This window comes from Protobothrops mucrosquamatus, unplaced genomic scaffold (assembly GCF_001527695.2).
Source record: "Protobothrops mucrosquamatus isolate PMUCROS unplaced genomic scaffold, P.Mucros_1.0 scaffold1145, whole genome shotgun sequence".
Classification (NCBI taxonomy): Eukaryota; Metazoa; Chordata; class Lepidosauria; order Squamata; family Viperidae; genus Protobothrops; species Protobothrops mucrosquamatus.
In genome coordinates this window covers 83,679-94,419 of record NW_015387361.1, presented here as the reverse complement: position 1 = coordinate 94,419, position 10,741 = coordinate 83,679, and the positions used below count along the sequence as shown (strand labels likewise).

At 36.6% G+C, this 10,741-nt stretch overlaps 1 protein-coding gene across 1 annotated transcript in view; it reads right to left on the bottom strand.

Annotated features, from left to right (window-relative positions):
- The window catches only part of HABP2 (hyaluronan binding protein 2), an 84,541-nt gene that overhangs the window by 774 nt on the left and 73,026 nt on the right, over positions 1-10,741 (bottom strand). Inside the window, exons 5-12 of the mRNA XM_029284957.1 lie at positions 9,481-9,597; positions 9,054-9,173; positions 8,521-8,692; positions 7,457-7,551; positions 4,965-5,214; positions 4,263-4,405; positions 1,598-1,732; positions 181-326 (exon numbers count right to left, since the gene is read on the bottom strand). Of these exons, the coding sequence (XP_029140790.1) occupies positions 181-326; positions 1,598-1,732; positions 4,263-4,405; positions 4,965-5,214; positions 7,457-7,551; positions 8,521-8,692; positions 9,054-9,173; positions 9,481-9,597 (1,178 nt within the window). The remainder of the gene's footprint in view (positions 1-180; positions 327-1,597; positions 1,733-4,262; positions 4,406-4,964; positions 5,215-7,456; positions 7,552-8,520; positions 8,693-9,053; positions 9,174-9,480; positions 9,598-10,741) is intronic.

The following is a 10,741-nucleotide window of genomic DNA, read 5'->3' as shown; positions in this document are numbered from 1 at the left end:
AACTTTTGTAAGTTGAGGACTTACCTGTATATACCTTTGGATTAAGGAAGAACGTTGGGGAATGCTATCTGATATAAGGAGTAGATACATGTCCAGCACCTTGCCAGTCATTGCCTTGTATAGTCTATTTGCATTTTGTCTGAAGAGAAATTAGTGTTCAAATAGCAAAAAGCAACAAACCTGACAAGTATCTGCTCTTGTTCTCTGAAGACTTCCAGCACAAAACATGCTTTCTGCCACTCTGCTATTATACGCATTTGGTGCATTACACTGCCTTTGGGAAATCAGTTTTACTTTGGCATCTAATAGTTGATGAGATGATTCACCTATAGAATGAAGGCCAGAAATACAAAAACACTCTTTATTTCCCATCTTCAGATTTGTGGCTAGGCCCAAAAAACAACTGATAAAAATACTGAATTTAATTAATGTTAGAGAAGAAAGAAAGAAAGAAAGAAAGAGAGAGAGAGAGAAAAAGAAAGAAAGAAAGAAAGAAAGAAAGAAAGAAAGAAAGAGAAAGATGCATATACAGGTAGTCCTATATATGCATTTTATTTAGTGATTGTTCAAAGTTACAACGGCACTGAAAAATAGTGACTTAGTTTTTCCCAGTTACAACTTTGCAGCTTCCCCATGATCATGTGACCAAAATTCAGATGCTTGGCAGCTGGTTCATATTTATGCCCGTTGAAGTGTCCCAAGGTCATGTGATCACCTTTTGTGACCTTCAGACAAGCAAAGTCAATGGGGAAGTCAGATTCACTTAGCAACTGGGTTACTCAAAATCTAATATGGCTTTGCTTAACATTTTAAAAGCATAGTTATTGTATTTGAAGTGATATATTTTATTAGGTCAATAAGACATTAAAATTTTTAGCCAGTTAAACTTCGGAGATAAAAAAAATAGGACAAATTAAGTCAAATGATATTGATTCATTACATCAATAATTGTCAGGCATGTACAGAATTGTGCTTTTCTTTGGGCGCTAATAATGTTCTTGTGCTAAGATTATATGTCATCTATACCCATATTCAGTTCTATACCCGACAGTCCATTAATGACTCAAAAGTAGACATTAGTCTAGTACTGAACTTGTTTTTGTGAACTTTTGCTGATACTAATAAACCTGTCCTCATCCAGAAGTCAAGAGAAGACATGAAAGAGCCAGTTTCCATTATGCTGCATACATATGTGATGAACTGGAAACCCTCTTCTATCTTCTCCTGACCCCCAGGACTCCCTAGGCTGGAGTTGCAGGCAGGTATAGCACAATTGTCATCATACAAGTGGCAGCATCTCAGCAAAACCTGATGGATCTAGTGAACCCTTGGCAGCAGTGGGAGAAGGCAGGAAAGAAAGTTGGGAGAAGATGGAAAACACCAGATTGCAGCACACCAGGTGGCTACTGGACAACATCAAAGCAGCTTTCTGGAACTTCAAGTGACTGCAGTTATTTTGGAGCTTATAGATGAAAATGCAGAGGGAGCTTTCATTCATAGAGAATATCATTGTGGAGTAATTTGTGCAGAGCTAACAAATCTCAGTTCAAATCCTGTCCGTATATTAGACTCAATTGCTCCCATTGCCATGGCTTACTTGTTTCTGTTTCTCCCCAGCCTGATATGTAACATTCTGTGTTATCAGGGAACGTAAAATCAGGTAAGCACACTGATTTAACATAACTTGTTTCCACAGCACAGTGCCCATCAATTGGCTTTAATTTCAGCAAAGCTGTAAAAAAGAGAACAAAACACAGTATTTTAAGGCACAGTTAATTATATGACCAGTGAATTGCACCATGGCCTTAAATTTGCTGACGAGATTTCTTCTAATTTCACTAGGTCAGAGCTGAGCATTTGTTAATTTTTTCTAGATCTTTCCAATCTATTTCATTAAAGTGGTTTTTATATGCTTAAATTAACAAAGTGATCTCTAGACTTAACTTCTAACTTTGGTTTAAAAATAAAACAGTAAAAGCAATAAATATATTTATACTAAACTTCTGTATGTAAGTAGTGAATGAGATAATAGAGGCAACAGTCTAGTAGGACATAAACTTTTACAAGAAGGATAGAAACTTTTACAAGAAAAAAGCTAGCAGAAAATGGACATGGAAGAGTCCATCTGGGTACACAAGAGAAATTGACTACATCATGTCAAGTGATAAAACCATATTCTGCAATTGTACCATCATCAATTGTTCTAGCATTGGAAGTGACATAGAATTGAACACGCTAAAGTGAAGATAGACTGTCAAAAAGAGTGTATGAAAATGATAAAGACGTTATGAAAAACAAAAATAAAGAAAAACAAAAATAAATAAATGATTTTGAGATTAATCTATCAAATCACTTTGCTCTATTGCAAGATTTGGAAGAGAGGAACATTATGGACCAAAATGAACAAATAGTCAAAAACATCCTTGAATCTGCTACATCTATAGCACTGCCAGAAAAACATTTTATACAGTCAAAAATCTTTTATGAAACTATTGATTTAATAAAGAAAAGATGGACGATGAAGAATATCAGAATTTTCACTAATAAATTGGAGTACGTTGAATTTTGTAAGACCATAAGAAATGTATCCAAGAAGAAATGAGTCAGTTTAGTATGAAGCCTGTGAAAAAGACAATAGTACACAAAGGGACTAATAGAGCAAAATGCAAGCTTATAAATACAAGAAAGAAGGTTTTTGCATTAAACCATGAAAATGGCTCTGTGTGTAGAACAAGACAGGAAATGTTAGAAATAATTGTAAAATTCTACTCAAAGGTATACAAAGAACAAGATCACTCAAAGGTAATCACACCCACAAAAGAGGAAATGCCAGATATCTTAGTGGAGAAAGTATTAAACGCCATAAAATAAATGAAAAATGCCAAAACTTCAGGAAATGACTATGTTAAGGTTGAAATGCTGAAAGCTGGTGGTCACAGTTTATGCAAGATATTCGCAAACTATATTTGAGATACCTCAGAGAAGAAAAAATACCAGATGCATGGAAAAATATTTGTTCATATCCAGATTGTTCAGCAAGTCATTGAAAGGCACAACACATACACCATGCCTCTGTGCATGGCTTTCATTGACTATGATAAGGTGTTTGACTCAGTATTACAGCAAGCAATAACTAAGGCATTGTTCAACCAAGGCACAGACTGCTTACATAAACCTACTACAATAAATATATGAGAAAACAATGGTGACAATTTGCCTTAATGATCTTAAAGTGGAAATCAACATAGAACAAGGTGTTCAATAAAGTGATACAATATCACCTACCTTTTTCTCAGCCTGCCTTGAAGAAGTATTTCACAAACTAGACTGGGCAAATTATGGAATAAAAATCAATGGCACTTATATAAATCACTTAAGATTTGAAGATGATTTTGTTCTCTTCTCACAAAACCCAGAAGAGCTACAAAGACACATACAAGAGCTGCACATAGCAGGAGAACCATTTGGCTTAAACATAAACCTGAAAAAGAGCCAGGTTATGTTTAATAAATTCACCAAAGAAAGAAAAAAATCATATCTGTAGAAGAACTAGACCTAGTAGATCACCTTGGCCAATGAATCTCAATAGTAGGTGATATAATAAAGGAAAGTGAACAGCATGCTAAAGGTGGTTGGAAGGCATTCGGCAAGTTAAGCACAATTTTCAAGTGGTGCCATAAAAAAATACATGCTTGGCATTACAAGACAAGATAGAAAGACCTGCACATGGATCAGAGAACAAACAAAAGTAAACAAGTAAAGAAAGTAAAAGAGAGTAAAAGAATTGCAATGGAAATGGGCTGATCTCATAGCAAGAAAAACTGATGGCAGGTAGACCAAGGCAGTCATAGAATGGATCCCACTTGATAAAAAGCATCCATGAAAGAGACCTAAAACAAGATGGATCGACAACATCGGCAAGTATTGCTGGCCCAGTTGGCAAAAGAAAGCTCAGGACCATATTGGTTGGAAGAGGCCTTCATCCTGCAGTGGATAGAAAATGGCTAAAATGATGATGATGATGATGATGATGATGATGATGATGATGATGATGATACTTAATAAACATAACATATTATTTTCTATACTTTTGGAGATGAATTTGCTAGCTCTCTTAATTGTAACTTAATTGCATTATAATTTAATGTTTTTTTCTCAATATTTAACCTGCATAAGTGTTCTTACAGTTCAGCCAAAGTTTCCTTCTTTGGTTCCTAGTGATAATGATTGGGGTTTATCCATGACACAAAATAGGAACTTACCAATATCATTGTATGGGATGCCATCTTGTTCTGTATAGTGTCCATGTTTAATGATCTTGTCTACATCAAACTTCTGTTCATGAGCCTCTTTCCTATTGAGATTCTGTTCTCCAAGGGACACCTGGAGGTTGTGTGCTTCTGTTCTATGAAAGAAAACAGAACAGTCAGTCTCAAAGAACAGTCAGTCATAATTATAGATCTGTGGGACACTTAATAAGTTATAGAGAACTGCACCAATTTCATCTGAATTCATCATCATACAAATTGTTTCTAATAGATTAACCCATACTAAGAAGAGCGTATCCTCCGATAGAATAGCAAAACCATTATAAAATATAGGTCTATACATTGCCAAGTTATAAAGTAATAGAGTTTAAAGGTAAGACTAGACCAAGCATATTATCCCAGTAGCAAAATACAAAGTGGTGTCTTCCTGAATTTTATATAGCTGACATGAATGGTGAGATACAATTCTATATAAAAGAAATAAGGCCACGTGTTAACATTCTGAGATGAAAAGACATGGCACAATCCTATTTATTCTCCAACTTGACATGGCTATTTTCCCCAACTGATTTCTTCTACCTAAAACTGTGCACTTCAGAGTCTTTTACAGGATGGATGGAACCAAACAGGTTTGTTTTTTCTTTGCATTTGTAGAAAATGAAAAATAAATTCACTGAATCTGTCAAGTATGCTTACGTGATACAGTGTGCTGCAGTAAGAACCCAGCATGGCTCAATCAATACTCCTCCACAATAATGTTCCTTTGCCACACGCGCTGAAATCTTCCTCTGAAGAGAAGCTTGCCATGGATGCTTGCCAGGAGTTGACTTGACACCTCCATAGATTCTCTTGAATGGTCTTATTATTTCTGGTTTCCCACATGTTCTGGATGTATTATCTATTGCAGGATTCTTGGAGGAGGTTGCTATATTCCTAGAGAACTTTGCTACAATATAAAGAAAGTAACCACACTTGAGATATTATATTGGTACTAGACCTAATTAAGCTAAAACTCACCAGTTTTTCAATATTTCCTTAATATTTGATTTTTAATTAGGGAAAGAACAGAAAATGTATGCAGGAATCTTGTAGCAGAATTGAGATTCTATTAGTAAGGCTAGGCCATAGATATCAGTTGGGCTTGTATTTGCTTATCTCCCTCTTTCCAATGTAGCAAGCTCCTACCCAAACTCCTTGACTCTGTGGCTGGTTTGGTAAAGGATTTTCCCACATTTGTATCTTGGGAACTTCCATCTGCTTCATTTGGACCCAGAGCCAGAGATAACTCAGGAATTCATGGCCATCATGGGAACCGTGGACCTGATCTAACTTTTCAAAGATCCAACTCACTGTGGAGATCACACATTAGATCTGATCTTTGTCTAATGGCAGTGGTATTGTGATCTGGGTTGGAAAACATTAACATCAGCCCTTTGCCATGGAGAGATAACTCCTTTTTGACTCCACGTTAATCCCCCACTAGAGGGAGGTAGGGCTTATTAGATTATCCCACCCCAGGTTCCAGAAAGATCTCGGGGGTTTTCTGGAAGCTCTGAAGCATAGTTCAGTTGAGCCATTTGTTGTAGCTTGAAATGTGGCCCTCTCTCACTCTCTCTCTCCCTTCTTTTCTTCCCTAGAATTCCTGTCAGCTTTCCTATTTACTTTTGTTGTGGGAAACTTGTGAGAAGAAAGTCAGTTGGGAAAGCCAACAGGAAGTTGCAAGTCAGCAGGCAGGTAAATGGCTGCTGCCAGGTGGGTCCAGATAGTATGTGGGCTGTGCAAGAGGTGCTGCATGGGTTAGGAAGGTTATGCACTCAAGAGGGCATCTGAGTGGGTGACATAAATTGAGAAGGGTGTCTGACAGTGAATGACATGTGGAAGGATGGAAAGGTGCAGAAGGCTATGTGGGAGCCATGGGAATGTGTAAGAGGTGCTCAGTAATTGAGGATGGTGCATGGGAAGAGGGATGGCAAAGGTGCCTTTAGTTTTTTGGGAATATGCAAAAATACTGTGCAGTCAGAGGCAGCAGATAGGGTTGGGAATTTAGATTGGGAATGGTTCTTGGGTGAGCCCAAATGGTGCTGCGTGGGTTAGGGAAGGTCTGCAGGAGAGTTTGTGGGTATATGGTAGAGGTATTGAACAGGTCAAGGAAGGCATTTGGGGGTGGTGTGGATCAGGAAGGTATGTCCGGGGGGAGTGTAGCAGATTAGGGAGGGTGTGTGGGTCTGTGTAAGACATACTGCATGGGTTGGGAAACCATGTGGGGAGGCAGTGTGGTGGCTGGCATAAGTCAGAGGAATGCGCAGAAGAGTAGCATGACCAGAAAAGGTGCACAAAGGATCATTTCTCCTTTCTTCCCTTCTTATTTTTTTCCTTTCTTCCACCGTCCTTCCTTCTTCCCTTCCAAACTCTTCCATTTCCAGCAGGCAAGTAACTAGCTGCTGCTGGATGGAGGAAAGAGCGAGACATTGCAAGACAGGCTGGGAAAGGTGTTAACAGATGTTAAAAATGAAGATTTTGTGACCACAGCAATAGCACAGTCCTGGACTTTGGATACATTCTATAATTCAGACCATTTGGAGCAACTTGGTTAATAAATTGTTGCCCTGTGATGTACCATTTTTCCTAGCTAAAGACAAGACTTTTAGTAGCATTAATTAAAGCCTTTTTATCTATAACTGTCATCTGGATTTTTTTTCAGAAGCTCTATTAGCTCTACTACAATAGATTTCAACACATTCTGGTGTATACTTGATTTGGCACAAAGAGAAATAATTTCTTCTTTCTATATTCTTAAAATATTCTTTAAAATCTTCTGCTTCACTTCTGTGGAGGACTACAGCATCAAATAATCAAAGAAAGCTTCCTTAATTGCATTCTAAGAATCATGCAGAATATTTTTTTCTCCATTCTGTAATTCATTTATTTTCTTCTTTCTTGTTTTATATGTCATCTTCTTTAATGTGTTGGTAGTAGACATCTCAAGATACTTTGTTTATTTGGTATACTTTTTGATGCTCTGCAAATGAGAAATCTTCCAGTATCATTAATGTCATTGGGCATCATGTGAGCTGTGCTCTTGAAGTAGATGGATGATACAAAATCGACAGTGATTGCCAATCTAAATTAATGCCATACTAAATTAATGTTACACTGAATATACACCGTGTTATTATTATTTATTTTACCTGTTGACAAACATGGGGGGACATCACAGAAATCCCACTTCAATTTGTTATTCACAGTGACAAAGCACCAGGGTTTGTCATCACCATCTGGATTCCTAAATGAGAGAAGTTTCAAGATTCACCTGTCAAAAGAATGGATCTTCAGAAAAGAAGTTATTAATTGAAGAAGTGATAAGCACTGGAACTGAACAATGTTCACACTGAAATATCAAGTCATTCAGAAACCAAGATTAAACATGATTAACAATGGCATCTTCTCAGTTTATTGTACTTACCTCCTAATAATATTGTGCCAATGTCTAAGCTTATTTTTTATGCTTTTATAGATGTGCTGTCAGCATTCATTCTTTAGGAAAGTATATTCGGATATCAAGAACATTACCCCAAAGTAGCAATTATTTCTATGGTGAGATCAAATATTTCTGATCTTTTTTGGTAAACAACAATGAGTTAATTGTACTGATCTATTGTACTATTATTTCATCACTGGTAACAGGAACATCCTAACCTGCATTATACTGACACAGGGGTATACAGTGTGGTATCAAGGTAGCCTCACTTGTCAACCATCAGGTTCTTTTGGCATCTCAACTGATTTTAAATAAAATTGCGAACTGGCAGGCTTAACATCCATTCTTAAATTTAAAAATGGTAACAGCTTCTAGAAAAAGGAGACAGAAAAAATGGAGAGCATTCCAAGGGACTAGGGAGAGGTAAAGAGCCTGTCATCTTATAAATCGGGTGTCAAACTGCTGGCCCGTGGGCCAGATGCATCATAGCAAAACTGTGCCTACCCCATTGCTGGCAATGGCAAAAAAGTCACGATATGTCGCGACACATCACGTGATGTTGCAAGTTTGACACCCCTGTTATACAGTAAATGAATACTTTGTGACTTGGGGTTTTTTTGGGGAGGGGGTAAGAAAGCTTATTAATGGCTGAGTTAATGATGTCCTCAGAACACAGCCAATGACTATTCATTATTTAGTAATATTTGATTTGAAATGGGGGTATAAATAACAATGATATTTGTGGAATTGTGTTTGCATGTATACATGGAATACCTGCAGAAGTTATGATCACCAAGGCCATAATAGTCAGCATGTTCCATAAATGCATTGTAACTACTGTCCAAAAGAAAATGAGAATTCCAGTGAAGGCATCTTTTTTGGAGGATTGTTTGACTAACATTTCCTCTGTATGCATGGCCATTTTCTTCAAAGCAGTCTTCAGTTCCTACAACAAGATTGTCATGTTTTGAAGATCTTTTTGTTTTATTTCGGCCTGTTCTGGCATTTTTTCCCCTCTCCATTCTTATATAAATGAATGACATTTCACAAGAATCAGCATTCCACCCAGTTTAGATTTTATCAAAAATACCTAAGTTGGATATTCTGAATCTACTGCTTACAACATGACGATGATGATCACAATGGAGCTCAAATCAGTTTTATATGTAAAAGTGTACAATACAAAGAATATTAATTAGTTCTTTGTAAATTACTAACATATAATTAGAATGATCAAAGGCTGATTTATCTACCACGACCCCTATACTAGTTATGCCATCGTTGCCAAACACAGATAATTCTCTTACCTAGTTCACAAAATTTTCCTCTGAAACCTTCAGGGCAGTTGCAGCTGAATCTGAATCTTAAACGATGCCTTTGACAGGTGCCTCCATTTTTACAAGGATTTGGTCGACAAGCTGAGGATGCTAGTATTCAAGAATTAATTAGAATATTGTATTTAAATGAGATTGGTAGCTTGTTCAAACAATTATATATATATATATTAGTCTTCCCAGTCTAATGTCTACAGGTCCATTAAAATAAATCTATGCACGCTGTCCTGAATATTGTTCGCATTTAAGAAATAAGTTAAGAAAGTGAAAAGATTTGATTTTAGAGGATAATTTAGAGAAAAACGGGCATGATTCTTCTTTGCATAATCCATAGAACGCAGCAGTAGTAGAAGTAATCCTAGAAATTAGTTACTGGTATGACAACAACAATTTGTCTCACCTTTATTACATAATGGTGGTTTATAAGGGTATCTACAACTGCATTGATAATAAGGTGCTCTTAACATAATCAGACATTCTCCTTGATTGCAGCTGATTCTTTGGCATGTATTTTTCACTGTGATATATAATAGTAAAAAGAGCAAGAAAGTTAGGTAGATTTTTCAAGTTTTGGCTATTTGCTAAAAGCAGACTTTATGTAGTACAAGGATTGACAATGGAGATACACAATTGTACTCTAATTCCTGGTGAAAGTTACAGTTACAGAGTTGTAAAACAGTAAACAATCATACAGTTCCTACTCTTTCATCACCCTGTGGATATGGAAATGCTCATGGACCTGGAGGAAAATAGCAACATTACAGTACTATAAATACCAATACACAGTTGTATTTTAAATATTTCCTATTTGTTCTACACATAAATAATATGAATTTGTATGGCTTATCTTCATATTATAAAAAAATTACCATGTAGTATTAATTATAATATATCACTAAGTTGCAACGGTGTTTGAAACAAATCACAAAATTGTTTAAAAAAGAAAATATTTTAAATTGGGAAGTCCCAGCATTCCAAGCTAGCATGGTCAAGGTCTAGAACACGGGTGTCAAACTGCCAGCTCGCGGGTTGGACGCGTCACACGGAAGCCGCACCCATCCCATTGCCGGCAATGGCAAAACTGTCCCGATACGTTTCGTGACGTCACATGACGTCGCAAGTTTGACATGTCTGGTATTGTATCTGCAATACAAGAGGCTAGAAAAGCTGGATACAGATATTCCACAGTTAATTCATTTTGTTTTTATTTATATTATTATTTAGTTATTTTTAACAGTGAAATGTTTTGCTCCTTTACAGATTAATGCTCAGACAGTCATGATAATAATAATAATAATAATGATAAAGTTGGAAGGGACCTTGAAGGTCATCTAGTCCAACCCCCTGCTCAGGCAGCAAACCCTATACCATTTCGGACAAATGGCTGTCCGGTTTCTTCTTAAAAACTTCCAGTGTTGGCGCATTCACTGCTTCTGGATCATTTACAATGATCATTTACAATTTTTTTGGCAATAAAGGTACAAAGAGTAAGGAAGGTGAGCATGGTATAAATAGGTAGGTATCATTACCTAAGCAAAAGGAACTGAAACATTTTTTATATCCCAGAACAAGATAACATTCAGAAGTGAATCAGGTAGATGCTTCCCTAATTAATTGAAATATAAGAAGGTGAAGGATGTACAACATAATCACAATTTGCA